Source organism: the organism of the source record quoted next, unplaced genomic scaffold, assembly GCF_019419815.1.
Source record: "Pyrus x bretschneideri cultivar Hongxiangsu unplaced genomic scaffold, Pyrus_bretschneideri_v1 Contig51, whole genome shotgun sequence".
NCBI lineage: Eukaryota > Viridiplantae > Streptophyta > Magnoliopsida > Rosales > Rosaceae > Pyrus > Pyrus x bretschneideri.
The window spans coordinates 898,559-920,075 of NW_025999789.1; the positions used below are offsets into that span (position 1 = coordinate 898,559).

Genomic DNA, 21,517 nt, shown 5'->3' on the forward strand with positions numbered 1-21,517 from the left:
TCATGCATTAACAGCCCTGCAGTTCTTTCTGATCTCTCCAGCAGACCCAGTAAGAGGACTAATATTCCCCATCTTGATCATAGAATTAGCAAAATCAGCGAGGAACAGATTAAGATTTGAGTTATAGCTTTGGACCAAACTTTTAGTCCCTGTTGTCACAGCTTCATCACTAGAAAATAGAATTTGATCTGAACCTAGGAGGCCCTTCCCGTTAATCAAGTTCTGAAAGTAATGGTTGTCAAATAGATCAGTTGAATTCCGATCTAAAGGTGCGGTATTGTTTCCATCACTGGTCTGCGGACACCGATTCTGTAGATCAGTTTGCATGCTTTGTTCCATTGTACTATCAGGAGCACCTGTTCCTGAGAAGTTGAAGAGTCTATTGCTGAAAGTGGCACACCGTGCCAACCCAATTGTATGAGCTCCTACACATAATTAAACCCCTTTAACACATTAATCAACTGGTAGATTATATCAACTAATGATGTATTCGCTCTTAATTAAACAGCAGTGAAGAACATGACAAAATCTGAAGAACCTTATTCAGTATTTGGCCATTAGATAAAACATCAACATAGTTTCCCTCACTTTGATCAATTAGAATGGATTAAGTGTCTCAGATACTTACCCTCCCTTTCAAAATAGAAAGGACCGTGTCTCATGTTTGATGAACAATTAATGTAAGTGATCGATTAAATTGAATAATTTTACGACTAGAGAGAAAAGAAAAAAAAATTCTCCTTCCCAATGTTTTATTTGATGGGTCCGACCCAGTCCAATCTTTTCTAGTTCCGGCCATAAAACGAGATTAAAGACTAAAACCGCTAAAGATATTACTCTCTAATTACATGCTCAGAAATAAATATTTTATATTGTCCTCTCTGCATGCACACAAGAGAAGCACATGTGACTTAAATAAAGGATGTTGAAATCACTATAGCAATTACACATGTACCTGATAAGGACACAACGTCTCTGATATTTAGGCCCACAGCGGCAAACTTGGAAATGATGATATCTAGGGCTTCAGTTGGCGCAGGAAGTGCACTGTTTGCTCCTGTCTGATTTGCCACTAGACCATCTCTTCTTCCAAGTAGAACTTTCCATGAAGTTCCTCCACTCTGCAAAATGTGGCAATATTAGTATAATACAACATAACATGTTTAATTATGAATTAAGGATCTAAATAATAATGGCATGCATGATAGTGGATATTAATAAACATAATTAGCAAAGTTAATTAACTTACTAAGAGCACAGAATCTCTAGCAGCTATGGCTAGTATATCAGCACACGACACTACTCCGCTACATGAGCTCTCCACAGAGCTCTTGATTCTGTCAACGACTTCAAACCCTCTTGCTGAATTCAAATTTGGGCGGGCATTCTTCTCACTATCATTACCATCCAGTAACAGTGACGCATCACAACCCTACACGTGTACATGAAAGGGAGATCATTTAAAATTGGGAGGCCTATGAGCTGCAAATAAAAACTGTGATGCATGCATAAACAGAAATCGGTATATGAAAACTAAAATCACTATCTACGGGATCCTTAAGAACTCACATTGACAAAGCAGTCATGGAAGTGAAGCCGAAGCAAAGAAGCAGCCATTCGCATTTCAGACTTGACAGCATTCAGAACCTCTCTTCGGACAATTTTCAGAACATCCGGACATGTTGCGTTGTAGAAATCTGTACTTAACTGGGCTTTCGCGACAAAACACAAGGCAAAGAACGTGATCATTGCCAAAGAGTAACGACGGCTAAAATTAATCGATGACCTTGTCATGGTTACTAAAGAGATGACACACTCAATGCTAATCAATATGGTTAAGGGCTACTTAAGTTGTATGATCAGGCATTCCTTGAACTCCATTTATAGCCACGATAATGCGTAAAACAACAAATTTTTAATTAACTATACAGTAGTGTATAATTTTGTTTATCTATGTGAAAACTAGCTACTAGTGCTTATGATGTATGGCGGCAGCACTCAGTGCTTCACCGCTTAGTTGCCTTCATGAACTCAGAAAACGGCACTGAGAGTGTGAGACTGATATTAATTAGCATAATCTCAAGAGATTAGTGCATTTAATATTGCCGACAATGCGGATAACTGAAAGAGTGGTGGCCTAATTGCTCTCAGTTGTACGCATATAATATAAGAATTTGATTTCTATATGCAAGTTCATGAACGACAGAAGATTGGCACAGCATACTATATACAATATAGTGCATACCTACAGAAAGCCAAATGGTTTTTTGCTTCCACTTTGGCGCGCACATGATTAAATTATGCTTGCATTAGGAATTTTTTAACAATAAAATAAAGCTGAGCATGCAATATGACCATCTTAAAATTAAAATTATTTTCACTTGATCATAGTGATTTCTTAGTAATGGTCTGTAAAAATGTTAAGTTGGAATTGAAAGCATCTTTATCCCTGTTGATAAGAGTTGACATTTTGGGGTAGCATGCAACTCACAGAGTGCCATGTCTGAGGGCACTACATTGCGCCATTTTGTCTCTTCTTCTTTTCCTACCCCTGTTTCCTCCAATGAATGCAAAAGACCAACATTTTAGAGACTAATAGCAACTTCACGAAATTAAACATTAATTGGTTGAGCACCAAGTTTTTTCGACGTTTAATTATCGTTATCGGTACAGGTAAGCCCACGTTTTGTTGTGAAATTTACAAATTTTTTATTTTTGCAAAATATTTTCTATCATGATTAAGAATTTTTTACAAGGTACTTAATAGTGGTTTTATCATTTATTGAGCTGCAAAAAAAAAAAATATATATATATATATATAATATTAAAATGAAAGCAAAAAATAAATGGACAAAATTAATAGTGGGGCCCAAAACTTTGTTGAAATAGGACTCCATCCACAAGAATATCTACAAAAGGTCTTACATAAATTTTCAACGCCACGGTGTAGTGACGGTGAAAACATATAGATTTTATAACAATTTCTAAATAATTTTGCAAAACCCCCTAAAAACTGTGATGGTTAGCCCACATTTTTATAAATGCAACTTTTTTTTTAGCAAAATATTTTCCATAGTGATTAAGAGTAACATTAAAAGGCAATTGAAAGAGATTTTAGCATTTGTTGACTTACAAATGTATTTTTAATAGAATATTTAAGCCTTAAACTAAAAAATAAATGGACAAAAATAGTAGTAGGGCTCAATAGCATTGCTGAAACGGGACTACAGCTACAAGAATATAAACAGAAAGTCTTGCATGAATTTTAAAAACCTCACAGTGTGGTGAAGGTGAAAGCAAACAAGTTTTACAACGAGTTTTGTACAAATTTGTAAAATCCCTTGGAAACCGTGATAATGTCCACATTTTTTTTGAGAAAAATACAATATTGTTATTTTTGCGAAATTTTTCGATGATGATTAAGAGTCAATTTGAAAGCCAATGGAAAACGATTTTACCATTTATTGAGCCACAAATATATTTTTAATAGAATATGTAAGCCAAAAACTTAAAAATAAATTGAAAATTGTAGTGGGGCCCAAAACATTGCTGAAACAGAACTCTATCAACAAGAATATTAACAAAAAGTCTTACATGAATATTCAAAACCTCACGGTACGGTTAAGGTTAAAGAAAATAGATTTTACGATGATTCTTAAATTTGCAAAATAGCTTGGAAATAGTGAAGGTTAGCCCACATTATTTTAGAAAAATGCAAAAATTTGTATTATGCGAAATATATTCTGTTAGATTAATATTAACTTTATAAGGCAATTGAAAGAGGATTTACCATTTATTAATCCACAAATCTATTTTTAATAGAATATTTAAGACGAAAAACTGAAAAATGAATGGACAAAAATAGTAGTGGAGCCCAAAACATTGCCTAAACGGGATTGCATCTACAATAATATCAATAATAAGTCCTATATGGATTCTTGAAACCTCATGGTGCTGTGAAGTGAAAGCAAGTAGATTTTACGACGATTTTTGTACAAATTTACAAAATCGCCTAGAAAATGTGATGGTTAGCCCATGTTTTTTTCGAAACAAGAAAATTTTTATTTTTGCAAAATATATTTTCCTCATGATTAAGAGTAACTTTATAGTGCAATTGAAAGTAGTTTTACTATTTACTAAGCTACAAATATATTTTGAATTGAATATTTCAGACGAAAATTGAAAAATAAATTGACAACACTAGTAATAAGGCCCAAACAGTGCCAAAGTTGGACTCCATGCACAAGAATATCAATAAAAAAATCTTAAATAAATTTTCAAAACATCACGGAGCAGTGAAGATGAAAGCAAGTAGACCTTACAACAAGTTTTGTACAAATTTGCAAATTCACCTAGAAACCGTGATAGTTAGCCCATATTTTTTTTTTTATTTTTAGAAAATGTCATTCTTATATTTTTGTGAGCCAAAAATGTATTTTTGATAGAATATTTAAGTTGAAAACTAAAAATAGATTGACAAAATTGTAGTGGGGCCCAAAACATTACCGAAACAGGACTTATCCACAAGAATATTAATAAAAGTCTTACAAAAATTTCAAAAACTCATGGAGCAATGATAAAAAATAGATTTTACGATGATTTTTGTACAAATTTGCAAAATTGCCTACAAACTGTGATAGTTAGCCCACGTTATTTTGGGGAAAATGTAAATTTTTTGTTTTTGCAAATATTTTCCGTCATGATTAAGAGTAACTTTATAAAGCAATTGAATTTTTTTTCTTTGTCGAATATGGCAATTTAAATTGGTTTTACTATTTCTTGAGCCACAAATGAATTTTTATTAGAATATTTAAGCCGAAAACTTAAAAATAATGGACATAAAAAGGCAGTGATGCTCAAAACATTGGCGAAACGGGATTCCATCTACAAGAATATTAACAAAAAATCTTGCACAAATATTCTAATCCTCAAGGTGTGGTGAAGATGAAAGTAAATAGATTTGACGACAATTTTTATAAAAATTTGCAAAATCGCCAATTAATCGTGATGGTTAGCCCAACTTTTTTTTTGAGAAAAATGCAAATTTTTTATTTTGTGAAATATATTCCGTCATGATTAAGAGTAACTTTATAAGGCAATTAGAAATGGTTTTACCATTTATTGAGCCACAAATGTATTTTTTGGAGAATATTCAAGCCCAAAACTTAAAAATAAATGGACAAAAATTGTAGTAAGGCCTAAAACATTGGCGAAACGACATTGCATCTACAAGAATATTAACAAAAAGTCTTATATGAATATGCAAAACGTCACGATGCGGTGAAGGTGAAAACAAATAGATTTCACGACATTTTTTTTGTATAAATTTGTAAAATCGCCTAGAAACCGTGATATGCGCTAATAATTATTTGGGTGGCATGTAGCTTGATATGAAACCTATTTACAAGTCGTGGATGCATTACAACAATCTACAATATAGAAGAATTGGTTCACTAGCTACTAATAGTACCGATACCTTTTAAGATAAAACTCAACACCGACGTAGAATTATAATATTAGCGCTAATGAACCCAATATTTGGACTTCGGTGATTGAGCACAATATCAGTACTAAGTAGTGGGCTCACGCCGTTGCACAACAATTTGGTTACGTAGCCTCTTGTCTGGACTTGGAACTCAGATATCTTGAGTGAGAGCTGGGTATCCTTTCTTGTCATTTATATTAAGTTAATTATTTCAAATAGCAAAAGGATTGTATAGCAAGAGTACCAAATGCATGATCATTCATGCTCCACTTCTCTTATTTATCAACAAGCAGAGGTCACATAGTATATTTATGATGTTTGAGATACTAATTTATGGACGAAGAGTACTCTATATTGATACTAAATGGAGCTTACCGCATCTATGAATTAACCGCTCTACAATTCTTCCGAATTTGTCCACTCAGACCATTAAGTGGCCTAATATTTCCCATCTTGATCATGGACTTAACAAAGTCATCAAAGAAAAGCTTAGGGTTTCTTCTGTAGCTGTCAACAAGAGTTCTGGTCATCATTGAAACGGATTCATCACTACTAATTAATAGAATTTGGTCAGAACGAAGAAGACCCTTTCCATCGAGTAAGCTCTGGAAGTAGTGGTTGTCAAATAGATCATTCGAATTTTGATCAAGCGCCATTACTTCGTTGCCATCGCCATTCACAAGACATACATGTTTCAAATCAGATAGCATGGTTTTTTCCATTGTACTATCTGGACCTCCAGTGTTCGAGAAGTTCCAGAGTCTTTTGCTGAAAGTGGCACACCTTGCTCTTCCAATTGTATGGGCACCTATGTACACGCATGATGAGCAAAGGGAATGAGTACACAAAGGAGGATAGGGCACTACATTTTAGATATATATAGGGATAAGTTTACACACACACACACACACACACACACACACACCTATTATATTATATATACATCTATATATATACACTACTAGAGAGTTTGACCCAATATAATTTCATTTTTAGGACTCCCCAATTCCTTAGTGAAACCCCACTACCAATCAAGTTTGACTCTCAAATGCAAAATGCATACAAGCACGCCAACACAAAACGAAACAAGAATCTCAGTCGTTTCTAATATATTAGCAAAGATAGAAATTGCAACCATTCCTATAATTATAGGCTTTTTTGTTATGTACCTGACAAGGAGACCACATCTGTGACATTGATCAGTCCAACATTGCCAAATTTTGAAATTATTGTCGCCAATGTGCCATATTGAGAAGGAATAGCAAGATTAGCTCCTCTTTGATTTGGCACCAGTCCATCCCTTCTTCCCAGTAAAACTTTCCACGACGGGCCTCCACTCTGCACATTGTCATGCCCTTAGATTCATCCATCGCGTCCGTTCTTCCATATACTAATTATATGAATGTCGAACCTCTACATTTAGAGGCCGTTTTCGCTACATGCTGCCTAATGACCTTTGCCAAGTTTAATGATATTATCTACACTAAAAGGGTGGGGAGTGAGCTCAGCCTCACAATGGGTTAACAATAATGTAGTTTAAATTCATATTTGCCACATTAAATTAAATGTGATGTAATATATTGTAATTACTTACTTGAGCTCTTTTCTGACAAAACAACAGCTAACTAGTTGTTTTTCAGTTGTTTGAAGAAAGTTAGGGTTCCACTACAAAACTAATTGGCTATATAGAGAGTAGCCCAACTTACTTATAAGTTTAGCACATAGACAACACAAAGCGGGTGATGTAGAGCAAGTGCGGCCATTGGCTTCACATGCAAGACAACCTGCTCTGATACCATAAAGAAAGACGGGGATCCACTATAAAACCAATTGGTTATATGGGTAGTAGCCCAATTTACTTATAAGTCAATATGACAAGGTTCCTCCTCCCATCAATGTGGGATTCATTCTTCACAACATCTAATGTGGGTTAGTCAGATGTTGGAGGGAATCGAAAGTCATCCCATGTTCAAATTTGACTTCCTATTCGATTTGGGCTCATGACTCACCTAATTTTGTCATTTACTATGTTGCATTGGCAATTTAAGATAAGAAACTATTGACACTTCAAAAATCTAATTATGCACCCTCCTCATAAGAGTACTTTTCTTTCTAAAACTAGAAAGTTTAGAGTGCACAGTTAAATTTTTTAATACCAATAACAATTCCCTTTAAGATATTAAGATATTTTTTATATTTTGTTTCTCTAATTCGTTTTCTATTTGAACTCCTAGACCTTCTAGTACCAAGAGGCATAATATAAACATCTTTAGGGTGCTAGGGGTATGTTTGAGGTTTCCTCATTTCTCTAATAGATTCCTGCAAAATAATGGGTTTCATACCTTCTCTTTGGCATGTTGGGTCAGAATCTAACCCACTACCTTATTAATTTGAGAAACCAAAGATGAAAACTTACCAAGAGTACAGAATCTCGGGCGATCAGGGCTAATATATCAGCACAAGATACAACTCCACTACATGCACTCCACAGCATTTTTGACTTTGTCTACCACTTCAAATCCTCTTGTTGAGTTCAAATTTGAAGTGGCAAATTTCTCACTGTTACGTCCATCCAATAGAATGGATGCATCACAGCCCTAATTAAGGTCAAATTACGTGAAAATATGATTCGGATGAAATCATAAAGGCCTGTAAAAAAAAAAAAAATTGTCAGAAATTTCTGAACTCACCTTCACAAAGCAATCAAGAAAGTGAAGCCGAAGCAACGAAGCTGCCATTCGCATTTCGTTCTTTACAGCATCTATAACCTCCTTCCTGACTATTTTATAACGATCTGGACATGTCTGCTTATAGAAATCTGCAGAAAGATCAGACTTCACAGCTAAACATAACATGAAACATTTATGAGCAAAAATAAGCTATTATAGTCCATAGATCAATTTTTCATGGTTGTTTAGTGAAGGCCAAGAATGAAGAGATAAATTTGAAGTTCTATTAGTAGCCAAAGTTCAAGCAGCTAAATTGAAATTGCATAAACCCCAATCCATAGATGAATTAGTGAACTAAATGTTTTGCCAATCAAAAAGTGACAAAGCTGTAAGATTTCTGATTATTGGGTTGCAATCATATAAACTTGTACCATGGAAAATGTGAGACAATGAATCAAAGTAAAACATTTGGAAAGCAATAAGGGTTCAATAATTCAAGGAACTTTGCCAGAATTCCATGATACAATCATTAAGTTGCCGATGCACCAAGAATGTTGAATAGTTAGAATTCTCTAATGTTGTGTTTGGAGGAGTGGCTTTAAAGTACAGAGGGATTTTAGATTCGATTGTTAAAAATGTACAACAAAAACATTAGCAATAAACTAAAACTATAAAGCTGCTATTAGAACACTACATATATTCGAAACATATTTTAGCACAAGTTCTATCGTACTTTAAAATTTGAATTCTCTTGTCCAAACACACCATAAAGGACTAAAGACATAGTCAGGATCAAGTTAGTATTGACATTATAGAGTACTCAACTATTCACAGGATAAGATTATGCAAACAATCAAATGCAGATAATTTTTTTGGTGTGATTAATTGTCACATGTCACACTGTATTACTATCGTCACATGTCACATTGTATTACTAATCCAGCTTGTTATAACATATAATAATGTACGCGAAATATCAACATTAATATCTACCCATATTATTATACTTGAACTAGAAGTAATAATCTTCCATGACAGTGTGGCTGTTATATCCAAAATATATTGCAATCAAATTGTGATCAATTGTACCTTTTATACTGTTAAAGCATCCAACACTAATCCAATTAAACATAATTTCTAGGTTAAGGCCAGATTTTCAACCAAAACATTTAAGAATTAGAAAGGAAAAGTAGAAAAAGATCTTAAAAAAATAAAAAGAAAATGTAATATATGGCGCCAATTCATCAAACAAAAGTAACAGCAGACACATGTAGATATATCCACAGTATATCAGTTTGGACGTGTCTGATGGATAACTTGCCACGTGGCTAAGACCGAAGATATTAGTCTGGTTACACTCATGAGCCTCTCAGCCTCTGCTTCTTCAATCTTTGGTCACCAATGGCGGCAGCAGCAGCAAATCTAACAAACCTGAGAAGCTTCCATTATTGGCGCCAAAAACCCACATTCTCACCATCGCCACCAACTCTTCCCTTCTACAGAAACTCTTCAGCTTCAAGTGCAGGCCGTACAAAGACGTTGACGAAAGTGTTGACTCAAGAAGAAGTTTCGTTTACGGAGCAAGAGAACTCTCTCGTCGAAGCCCTCATCGGAATCCAAGGCCGAGGCCGCTCTGCTTCTCCTCAGCAACTCACCGTAGCACTTCTCTCTGCTTCACCTTTTAAAATATCCTGTAATATTTTTTAAATTTTATTGAAGAAAATTGATTGAACGAGAATTGCTAATGCTTTTGCAGGATGTTCAAAATGCTGTGAATGTTCTTGAAGGTTTACAAGGCGTTCCTGACCCGGTTCGTCATCGTTGTTATATTAAAATTCCAAACAGATGCATATATGTGTTTTTGTGAAATACGCGCAATAAAATACCGGCCACAAAGTTTTAATCAAAAGTAGAACTAAGAGACGCAAAACTGATAATAAGTCATATACATACAAATTCAGGTTTAGTTTCTTTTTCGTTTCTCTTGGGTTTTATTTTTTATGTAAAGTTTATAATCGGTTATATTTGTGCATATTTCCGTCTATGCTTAATTTATAAAGGGTCTCATTAAATATATTTATAGGAGTATTGAATTTGTATGTTTTGTTATGTATGCAGACAAGTTCTAGTTTAATTGAAGGGCGCTGGCAATTGATGTTTACTACAAGACCTGGAACTGCCTCTCCAATCCAAGTATGACCTTATCAACTAAAGCTTTTCCCCCCCTGTAAATGATTATAATTTTTCTTTCTTATAAAATTAAGAAATTATAAAGGAATATGATCTGTTTAATTTCTTTCAAATCATTCATCCGAAGAATCGAATTGTTATTTGTTGTGCATTCCTGTAAACTGCTATCACAAATTTGAAAATTGCAAAAAACTTGGTTTCTAATCATCCACCCTAGCTATGTGACAGATGAACACAGGTAATCCATTGTATATGTAAAGGTATGGATCTTTTATTGAAACCAATTTTTCTTAAGACAATTGGTCTGGCTGATACTCTAAACAATTTGAAAGTGGCATTTAGTTTGAATCATGCTTCTAAAATTTTGCAGAGGACGTTTGTGGGGGTTGACTTCTTTAGCGTATTTCAAGAGGTATATCTTAGGACAAGTGATCCACGCGTATCGAATATCGTCAAATTCTCTGATGCAGTAGGTGAACTAAAAGTAGAGGTACGCCCTGCTATCTCTCCAACTCCTAAATATCATCACACATATCTTCTCAAAAGCACAAAAGAGTTACTACCATAGTTCCATTCAGTTGTTATCTTTAACCTCCTTTAATTCTAGTAAAAAATGTTGTCATAATATTTTCTTTTCACTTATGCATTCTCTATTTTCTTTTCACGCAGGCAGCAGCATCAATAAAAGATGGGAAACGAATCCTCTTTCGGTTTGACAAAGCAGCATTTTCTCTTAAATTTTTACCGTTTAAGGTTCCATATCCAGTTCCATTCAGACTTCTTGGAGATGAGGCAAAGGGCTGGTTGGATACCACATACTTGTCCGAATCTGGAAACCTTCGTATCTCAAGAGGAAATAAGGTAATCGGCACATTGTTGCTTAGTAGTATAAGATTTTAATACATTCTGTGCTGTATTTCAGATCAGTAATATTAATACATAGTCGGAGACTTTCAATTAATTGCTTAAATCTTAAAAATGAGTTGCTTATAGCTAAGGATATCCATAAATATATTTGTAGTGCAGGGAACTACATTTGTGCTGCAAAAGAAAACCGAACCTAGGCAAAGATTGCTGTCAACCATCTCCACGGGTACAGGAGTTAAAGAGGTGATGTTTCCAATTCAATTTTCTCAAGTTGCATGCCTAAGAAAATTTTGCCTTGTTGATATGGTCTCCCGCAACCCCATTTCTTCTATCGCAGGCAATCGATGAGTTTATCTCGTTAAATCAGAACATGGGTGATCTAGAGCTCCAAGACGGGGAGTGGGAAATGATATGGAGTTCACAGGTAATCTCATGCTTATAAATTGGCCATAGAGTGCTTTTACGTTGCCTTTTACAGATATCCTAGCGGCGTGGGAAGTGGAAAAGACACTGAGAGACTTAAATTTGGTGTGACTAAACCACTTAGAATTTTTTTTGCATACAATTTTCACTCGCCTCTCATATGTGGCAGGAAGAGACAGATAGTTGGTTAGAGAATGCAGCCAATGGTCTAATGGGAAAGCAAGTAAGCGAAACTTTATAGCTTCTATTTTCGACAGATTTCTTTCATTCTCTTTACTATTTTCTTCTTCTAAAAAAAATGTAATGCTGTGATTATAGATTGTCAAGAAAGATGGACAAATAAAGTTTGTGGTTGATACCTTACTTGGACTCAAATTCTCCATAACTGGCACATTCGTGTAAGTTTCTCATTACTTGGAATTTATGGTTGTACTGCTGTATTGTGAAAGCCTGATTTCTACATTCTCCATCACGTTGACAGGAAAACTGGCAGCAGAACATTATGATCTTACAATGGATGACGCAGCCATCATCGGTGGTCAGTTTGGGTATCCTGTAGAGCTAGAGAGCAAGTTCGAACTTGAGATACTGTAAGATATCTCATTTTGTTATTCATAATTCATGTACTTATTTCCTCCAGATTTTGATTATCTGGAATCCCTTTTCTATGCATATATCTACTCACACTGTATGCTGCAGGTATAGCGATGACAAGATCAGAATTACACGAGGGTATAGAAAAATCGTTTTCGTGTATTTACGAACAGATGGTGTTGAACAGAACTAAGCTGGTCTAACCGAACAGATATAAGATCTAAGTTTCAAGCGATGCAAATTTGCTTCTTGTAGTTCCTTGTGTTGGTAAATATAGTAAGCACATCCAGATTATTTTAAATGTTTGATTGTAACTCTGAGAAAAAATACATACATATTAGCATTAATGTCTTGACATGTATTCTTGGCTATTTTTTGCCTTATCGTAACATCAAATGTAACTATGAAATTAATCGTATCCCTGATATTTTCTACTCTGGTAAGAATCGAAATTAATCGTATCCCAAATATGTTCTACTCTCTGGTAAGAATTCATTTATGTTACAGTGAAAAAGTTTTATGAGGAATGATTTCGAGCACGCCTAATTTTCTCCTTTTAAACTTTATTTTTGTCTGTTTTGACTTATTCAATTTAAAAGCAAAAAATAAATAGAAGTGTGCATGAGGAGAAAATAGTTGTGCATAAATCACTTCCCTCGTTCTTTACTATCGAGCTTGGTATTTTGGTATTTATACGCTAGGGCTTGGATTACTTATTCAGTACTTCTATGTTCTAAACAAATCAGCAAAATTCTCTCACAAAAAGGGGTACTAAAAAGAAATATATCTCGTCAATAGAATCCCCCACCAAATATCATGGCACAATAAAAACCCAACTTTATAGAAAAACCGGTCATCATATACTCTTCCACCCCCACCCCTCATGAAAGTGTCTTAGAAGCAATTAATTATTTGATTACTTGGATCCCAGGTAATCAAGAAAAAAAAACTTGCCTGAATTCATTCATTCTCGTTGCAAAACCTTCCACATTCAATCAACCTAGATTTGGACTTCAATGTCTTCTGAAACCCTAGATTGTTTTGGTTCTTAATCAACCTAGATTTGGACTTTAATGTCTTCTGAAACCCTAGATTGTTTTGGTTCTCTTTAAATTCAAAGGCTGTACTTCTTTTGCTCACTTTTTTCTTAAAACCACAATTCGGAGGGTTCTTCGAGCACCTGGTAAGTGTCCTATTTGCTTAAACAAACCTTTTTCACAATTGTTTTCATCCACAAATCGGTACGCGTTTGTTTTGCACTTGTTTAGTTTTGATTTCTAACACTGCTTGAAGGGTTTGATTAAACTGGAGAAAGTAATAACGTTCTGCTCATATTTCTGATAAATTCGGAAAATTTATTTGTCACTAAAGGTTGATTTTTTTCCTTCTTATTGTCTTCGACTGTATTGAGAATTTATATTTATCTGTTTTTTTTTTTTAGTGAAACGATAAGCTTTGGTAAGTTAAATATTAGATTAGTTATTGACGGGGTTCAAACTCATGCCGTCATATAAGGATACAACACATTTCCATCACTGTGGTAAATGAGTCACGTGCAATATATTTATCTGTTATGAAATCGATATGTGGTTATATTCCAAACATTTGAATACCAATAATGCTATTCTTACCATAGTTTTGTACCACAATTGTATACCACCTTAGGTGGTATCTGACTGTAGACAGCCACATCATCTAAATTAATTAGCATTTAATTTCAAAATGTTAATCAATAATTAATAAAAATAGTTAATTGTTATTAGCACTTCAAAAATCTCATTCTACACTTCAAACTTTCTATATTTGAAAAGAAAAATACACATGTGAGGAGTTTAGAATGAGATTTTTGGAGTGCCAATTACACTTCCCTAAAAATATTGTTAATTAAATGATGATTGTGGTATATGAGGAGTCTCCCTCTTCCACCTAAGATATAAAAAAAATTGAAATTAAATGATGTAGCTTGTCCAACTCATGTGCCACAAACATATGAGGAATTTTTATTAGCACTAAAAATCATCATGCGCTTTTCCGTCGTTTATTTCACTACGAAGGAATGTTGGTGATGTTTTTGAAATATCAATAACAGCTTCCTTTAATCGCGTGAATAATTGATTAAACCAGTTTACGGTTTTTGCAGTGTGAAGTGTGAACAATGTTGGCTCCGCAAAATGCGCCAAAAAAGGAAGATTTTTCCCTCAAGGAGATTAAGCCAAAAATCACTGGCAAGGCAGCCAATGCCTCAGGCCCGTCAACCACCTTCGACTTGGTGGAGCAAATGCAGTATCTGTATGTGAAGTTTGAGAAAGTCAGAGGTTTGCCGCCAGCATGTCACCCGTACATTGAAGTGAACATTGGGAACTACAAGGCAACCACACAGCACTTGGAGAACAATAACCAAGTGTTTGCTTTCAAAAGAGACAAACTTCAGAGCAACAAAGTAGATATTTTGGTGAAGGACAAGGCTGCTGTGGTTGGAGATGGAACCATTGGCAAGTTTGATTTCGCTGTTAACGAAGCTCAGATGAGAATTCTTCCTAATAGTCCATTCGCGTCGCAGTGGGTTAGGCTGAAGGACGAAAAGGAGTTAAAGGGAGCAGAATTGTTGCTTGCCTACTGGATGGGGGCACAGGCTGATGGTGCATTTAACGAACCGTATTATGCTGACACGGCCTCAGTAGTAAGCGGTTATGGTGTTTCGGAAACGCATCCCAAAATGTATGACTTTTATTATAAGCTTTGGTACCTTAGAGTTAATGTGATTCAAGCTGAAGATCTGGTATTCAGAGACATGAATAACGGAAAGCCACGGGAGATTTTTGTGAAAGCTAGTGTTGGGAGGTGGGTTTTGAGAACTAAGGCTTCGCAAACTAAGACCGATAATCCTATGTGGAATGAAGATTTAATGTTTGTTGTGGCAGAAAAGTTTGAGGACGATTTGATTGTGAGCGTGGAGGAGAAGGCGGATAGTATGGGAGGAAGTTTTACGTTAGGTAGTTGCAAGATTCCTTTAGGGAATATCGCGAAGAGGAATAATGCTGCAGCGGCTACTGCTGTGAAATATAACCTTGAGATGATGGAAAAACTGGAGGGGAAGGTGAAGTTTGCTAGTAAGATTCAGATGAGGGTCTCTTTGGACGGCGGATACCATGTTCTTGATGAGCCTGCTCACTCTATTAGTGATTATAGGCCATCAGCAAAGGCATTGTGGAAGCCGAAAATTGGGGTTCTAGAACTGGGAATCATAAGCGCTTCTACACTGAAACCAGTGCAGCCTAAGAATCGCGTTGATGCGTACTGCGTGGCAAAATATGGGCCGAAGTGGGTGAAAACAAGGACGGTTGTTGATAGCCGTGATCCAAAGTGGAATGAACAATACAATTGGGATGTCTATGATGCATGTACTGTCATTACTGTTGCAGTTTTCGACAACAATCATTTGGAAAGCTGGATAAAGCTGGCAGGGCTATGGATTTACCCATTGGGAAGGTAAAGATTCGGCTATCAACTCTCGAAGCTGGTAAGATATACAAAAACTCTTTTCCACTAATGGTTCTGCATGCCTTCTGGATTGGACAAGAAGGGTGAAATCCAATTGGTGGTGAGATTTTCGGTTGACAGTATGCTTAACACGCTGTGGACCTATACGCAGCCTCTGATGCCGAAAATGCATTACCTTCAGCCACTCTCTGTGGATCAGATGTCTATATTATTGCAACAGGCGGCTGATGCTATTGCGTTGAAGTTGAGCAAGTCTGAGCCGCCCATAAGGAGAGAGGTTGTGGATTATGTGTTGGATGTGAAGGCCCGTTCGTGGAGCCTTCGAAGAGCCAGAATCAATTTCGAGAGGATCGTCAAAGTTTTGGATGTTTTCTTTTGGCTCATCAAAAAGTTTGATCAAGCACGCAGTTGGACTAACCTGTGGATATCTATACCGGTTCTCGTTGCGTTCACTATCTTGGTTGTTTGGCCTCAGACGCTTATCTATACTCTAATCGGAGCATTGGTCTACTGCGTTTTCGCAGGGATTCGAAGTTACCCGAATAGGCCTAAACAAATTCCTCACATAAACATCGAATTGTCTCATCTCCATACAGCTCTTCCAGATGTTCTGGATGAAGAGTTGGATCCGTTTCCAACAAGAAGGACCGACGTCGAGACTCTGAGAAGAAGATATGATCGGCTTCGAAGTATTGGATTGAATATCCAGACACTGCTCGGTGACATAGCAACTCAAGGGGAGAGGGTGCAATCTTTGCTTAGTTGGAGGGATCCAAGAGCCACATCTATGTTTGTTATCTCCTGTGTTATTGCTGTCTTCATACTTTCCGTTGTTCGTTTTGATGCTATTGTTTTTCTTGCCGGAGGGTACGTGTTATTGCCGCCAATTTTCCGCACCAGATTCCCTGTGTACCCCCAGAACTTGCTCAGAAGGATGCCGGCGAAGACGGATATCTTTGTCTGAGGAGCTTGAGACGGAAAACTTCCGAACCTACTTTGCAAACAATTGTTCCAATTTCTTGCTTGGTTTTTGTTTCATATCTGTACTTCTTTCATGTGCTAATGTTCCTGTGTTAGAATCTAATCGTCCGCAAGGCCTTGGCTCGGCCTCGCGTCGATCATTTCTAAACAAGTTTAAACAGATTTAGCTTTATATTGTTGTTGCCCGAATGAGAAAGAAAATATGTCAATCGCTTATTCGAATAAACTCGTGAAACTACGAAGAACAAAAGACGAATTCTTGACATTATAACCTGTAATTTTCTGGCAAACAGTACAACTACATTACATTTTCTGGTTTAGTCCTAATAAACGTTATTGACGTGGAGGCATGGGAATGTAAAAACTAAGAAAATGAACCACCGGGAAATCTACTGAGGCTGAGAAGAGCCGCTCCAAGGAGTTTTCGACCGAACCAAAGACAGCTTTGATGTGTGGATGCAAGGCAGTCAGTCCATTTGAGCTTCACATTTGCACTCCCACCAAACATAGCGTGCATCAAGAAAACAATGTTGCCGGTGACACAAGGAGCAGAACATCTTTCACAACAGACCGTTATTTCGCCGTAAGCAATTCCACGAGCTTTCACCAGACCATTATTTCACCGTAAGCAATTCCATCAGCTTCCTGAAGCTATTGTTCCTACGTAGGACCAATACGACCAACCAAAACACGACTAAATGAGTAACTGCCTGCAGATTCTAAGCTTTCATGGAACTCATTTAATGGAGATAATGAAAATATTCAACATCCAAATAGGAGCGACAGAGGACCATTTATAATGTCAGATTAAAAGTTTACTGAGGAAAAAAGAGTTCCTCAAATACAAAGAATAGTAAAAGGAATTGAGCATTTTCCATCCATATGACTTATGAGGTGCCAAAAAATACTAGCAAATTGGCTTACCATCAATAAGCTAGATGCAACCCTAAGTTTGACCATCACGTCAGATTAGTGAAAACTTTTCATAAATGCATTACATCTGTACCTGTACCCTCAAAGATGTTTTAAGTAACGAAGAGCATTGCTCAGAGAAGCCATCCTCTCGTACATTAGAACCATTTGCAGAACATTGCCTAACAAAAGAAGTTGCATGACTACTAACATGATGCAAAAAGAACAGAGCAATCTGTTGAAGAAAAATTGAGGGAATTAGAGAAACCTGAATGAGCAGCACTGTTGATTTCGAAGTAATGCATGCACTGAAAAGAACAGCAATAAAGCAGCTTTATCAAAACTAACAATCAAGCCTTTTCTCTAGCAGACGTCCACTTGTATTGGTTTTCGGCATCAATGCTTCCCAAAATTGGCAAAAGTGCACATATGCCTTCTTCGAAGATGCTAGAGATTTCAAACTGCGCATTTGGAACCACCCTCACAGGCGATATAGAAGATTGAAGCAAGGAGTGTAAGTCACTTCAAATGAACATACAAGTGAACCACAAGGAAAGCTACTAACCAGCAGCCCACAGATGCTAAGTTTTGACAACGAAAAACTGTTCCATGTACACACACTCGCACGCGCGCATGCACACAATCTAAAATCAATTTTGAGACAACCCTGTCTTAAATCATAAAATTTCAAGTGTAGGTGAACATTTACAATTACATAATCAGCAGTCTTGCCTGTATAGGATGAATATAAAAAAATTCTCTTTGGATCACTGTCAAGAATTGCAAATACAGAATTAAAATTCACCAAGTCATAGTTGCTACACGTCAGTTGACACATTCGACTACGTCAGTGTAATCTAGTAGAAGAAGACTACTTATCATATAACCGAGAATGCAGCTGATTAAACAGAAGTGCAAATATTTCAGTAAGCTTTAAGTACTCATATTAACACTTAAAATAACAGATATTTTATGAAACCATAAGCAAAATCATCTAACAAAAAAAGGTTTGCTTGACATTAGGAAATTGAACATTAGATACATAATAGGATTTAGATCAACCCTAACAAATGCATAGGTTCATTTCAAACTTTATAGCGAGTACATGCAGCGATACAGAGACATATCCTTTTAACATGAATGAACCTTACAACTAACTCTAACACCCCAACCCAAGGAGACATAAAACCTACACCCTAATCCCTACAGATATTATTAGGTCGGGATGGGGCAGAAAATTGAGAACACCAACAGTTCATCCTCTCTTTCCCACCAACACACTGAAAATGAAAATACAAAGAAAGAAATGAAATATAATGCGAATCTACATAGAGTGCATATATCCAGATGTTTCACAACCGATGACTGAAAGGGTACTGTTTATCTGTTCAGTAACAACTTACATTAACGCGGGACAGATCAGTCACCGTCGCCAATGCTCTTTTCCAGGCACGTAATTCCCATTTCCTCATCCTTCTTTGCATTCATCTCACCCTGCATTATCTCAGTCTCATTCTTGATCTCAACTTCATCTTTCACCATCTTATCTTCAAGCTCATTTTTATTTCCAATTTCTTTTTCTGGAGTAAGCTCGCTCTTAAATTCCTCAATCTCTTCGTTACCTACAAACTCATTTCTTGTTTCATCTTTCACCTCATTTTCCTTTAGAATCATTTCTTTGGGTACATATTCTTCCATACCTACATCAACATCCCTAACACTTTCATTCTCGGCCAATGCACCAACACTTCTACTTCCTCCATCTCTCAACACATAATCTACCATCTCAGGATTGTTCTCACCCTCCATACCCATATGGGGCGCGTCCGACCCTCCATCACTATCATTTTCAAATGCATTTTCCACCACCTCTTCATTGACCTCCCCCATCACATGGCACCTCCTCTCAATGAACTGCATCCGCCTCCTCAAATCTGCCAACTCCCTCTCCATCAAGAAAAGCCTCTCCTTCAATGTCAGATTCTCCTCCTCCAATTGAGCTATATGCGTATCCTGATCATCCACTCTATTCTCCAAAGCATTGTTATACTCAACCCCACTGTAATTCGGGTACACCATCTCAAACCTACTCAAATCATGGTCCAACCTCCTCTCCACCTCCACATGCTCCTCCACATCACTCTCGCTCGATCCACCACCACCCTCATCATCATCATTTCCAGGCGACCGAAGCCGAATCAACCCTTTCATCGACCCATACCCATCAACACCCCACTCCTCTTTCGCCATATCCCCCAAGACTTCCCGTGAAGGCGAGAACATGGGTGTGGGCAGAACAGCCGGAGTCACCGGATAAGGCGAAACTAGTGAGGCTATACCGCCGGCCTTCTTCGCACGAATAATATACGATGTCGTGTTCCTTGGGGCGTAAGGCGCAAACCTATTGTTAAACTTCTTTTTCGGATAAAATTTCCGGGCTTTCATTCGATTCTGAGACTGTAACTCATGAAGCGTCGGGGGTATGTATCCTCCTCCTCCTCCGCTTGTCTGACCACTCAATGGCAAATTGGGGACATTCTTGTCCATTCTCCTCTTATCTCCGCCTTTCTTTCCCTTCCAATTGTTGCGTCCAACATTCGACGGCGGCGGCTTTTGGGCGGCGAACTGAGGCTGCGGCTGAGGCCAAGCCTTGTAGTTCCGATTCATCATCATAGGCTGAGACTGACTGTTCATCATCATCAACTGAGATTGCTGCTGCTGCTGTTGCTGCTGAACCGCCACGGATTGAGAAGACGGCGCCATCATCTGCTGCAGCGTCTGACTCATCATCTGCGGGGGCGGCTGGCTGATCACTTGAGCTTGGCTCAAACTCATCATCGGTGGCGCTTGATTCATCAGCTGTGACTGATCGTTCATCGTTTCCCCCAATTTCGAAGGAAACTCCACAAACCCTAAATTCCCAAATCTCACAAATTCAAACAAACTCGTCCGTTTCCAATCCAATTCCGATCAATCAAAACCGCCAATCAGATCGCACAAAAACCCCCAAATTTCAAGATCGAAACCCTCAAAATCCGATTAATTCCAATCCAATGTCTCGATCTTAAACCTCCCACACAGAAATGATTGAAAATTTTCCTTTTAAAAAAAATTAAATTAAAAATAATTCAGGAGGAAAATTCGAAGAACTTGATTTTCTAATTTTTCTTGATTACGATTTGATTTCTGTTTCTCTCTCTAGCAATTTCGAGAGCTCTCGATCGAATCGAAGCCGTTGTCAGGAGGCCGAGCTGTGACCGTGGGGATGTATATGTAGGGGGTGATTGCAGCCTGTGGATCGTTGGATCCGAATTTTAGATATGGAGATGGACTGGTACGTGTCAGTTGGACATTATTCTGAGAGCGGCATTTTTCTTTTACAACAAATAGTATAATTTGGTAAACAATGAAAGACCAAATATAGGATTTTTTATTTATTTATAAAATTTACTACAACGGAGGGGTGAGCTTCGAACTAGAACGTAAGGTAGAAATTCAAAAGAGTATAGAACTTTAGATGCATAAATATAAACTCAACAGTTTATGCATTACGATATTGGATCACATACAATTGCATATGAATTATTACTACTTATCTAAGATTGATTTGGATAGACTGTCCTAAAATCTTTTAATTTCAAGCATTCTCATTCTGTATATTTATACTTTTTTACTTATTTTCGTTAGCGTTTCGCTTATTCAATTTTTCAAAAACAGGTTGTATAAATATTTTAATTTTGAAAATCCCGGGACGTGATTGTCGACCTTGTGACTTCTTTATATAGTATAATTGTCTAAATATAAAATATTATTGAACGTTGTCACTCGGAAATATTCATTCGGTACTCATGTCTTTTTCAATGATTTTACGTGAGAAATAAGTGTAATATAACAT

General features: G+C 36.8%; 3 protein-coding genes and 2 pseudogenes across 4 annotated transcripts; 2 read left to right on the plus strand and 3 right to left on the minus strand.

Annotated features, from left to right (window-relative positions):
* LOC103954074 (peroxidase N-like) lies at positions 1-1,794 on the minus strand. The gene is made up of 4 exons (XM_009365881.2): positions 1,570-1,794; positions 1,250-1,432; positions 956-1,121; positions 1-425 (listed from the first exon to the last, which is right to left on the minus strand). Exons 1-4 carry the CDS (start codon positions 1,792-1,794, stop codon positions 1-3), a joined length of 999 nt encoding a protein of 332 aa, XP_009364156.1.
* A 4,033-nt stretch (positions 1,795-5,827) lies between these two features.
* On the minus strand, positions 5,828-8,340 carry LOC103954073 (annotated as a pseudogene).
* A 1,200-nt stretch (positions 8,341-9,540) lies between these two features.
* LOC103954005 (probable plastid-lipid-associated protein 12, chloroplastic) lies at positions 9,541-12,581 on the plus strand. Its single transcript, XM_009365813.3, is given in 12 exon segments — positions 9,541-9,810; positions 9,911-9,964; positions 10,273-10,347; positions 10,715-10,834; positions 11,014-11,205; positions 11,371-11,454; positions 11,549-11,635; positions 11,804-11,857; positions 11,953-12,032; positions 12,116-12,134; positions 12,136-12,224; positions 12,334-12,581. Coding segments are annotated over 12 exon segments (1,197 nt in total). The 5' UTR covers positions 9,541-9,555; the 3' UTR covers positions 12,422-12,581.
* Positions 12,582-14,383: 1,802 nt separating this feature from the next.
* On the plus strand, positions 14,384-16,839 carry LOC103954072 (annotated as a pseudogene).
* Positions 16,840-16,946: 107 nt separating this feature from the next.
* Positions 16,947-20,560, minus strand: LOC103954003. 2 transcript variants are annotated; one of them, XM_048569993.1, is made up of 4 exons: positions 19,026-20,560; positions 17,891-18,083; positions 17,717-17,804; positions 16,947-17,370 (listed from the first exon to the last, which is right to left on the minus strand). In XM_048569993.1, the coding sequence occupies exon 1, from the start codon at positions 20,497-20,499 to the stop codon at positions 19,042-19,044; it is 1,458 nt and encodes a 485-aa protein (XP_048425950.1). In that variant the 5' UTR covers positions 20,500-20,560; the 3' UTR covers positions 16,947-17,370; positions 17,717-17,804; positions 17,891-18,083; positions 19,026-19,041. The 2 variants fall into 2 exon arrangements, with proteins under 2 accessions (XP_048425950.1, XP_048425951.1); XM_048569994.1 differs by lacking the exon at positions 17,717-17,804.
* Positions 20,561-21,517: the final 957 nt, after the last annotated feature.

Bases quoted from the DNA above. Each gene is read 5' to 3' on its own strand.
- LOC103954074 (XM_009365881.2), bottom strand. From the start codon at position 1,794: ATGACAAGGTCATCGATTAATTTTAGCCGTCGTTACTCTTTGGCAATG. The intron at 1,433-1,569 runs GTGAGTTCTTAA...GTACACGTGTAG, and splicing joins TCCATGACTGCTTTGTCAAT to GGTTGTGATGCGTCACTGTT. The intron at 1,122-1,249 runs GTAAGTTAATTA...CACATTTTGCAG, and splicing joins CTAGAGATTCTGTGCTCTTA to AGTGGAGGAACTTCATGGAA.
- LOC103954003 (XM_048569994.1), bottom strand. From the start codon at position 20,499: ATGAACGATCAGTCACAGCTGATGAATCAAGCGCCACCGATGATGAGT.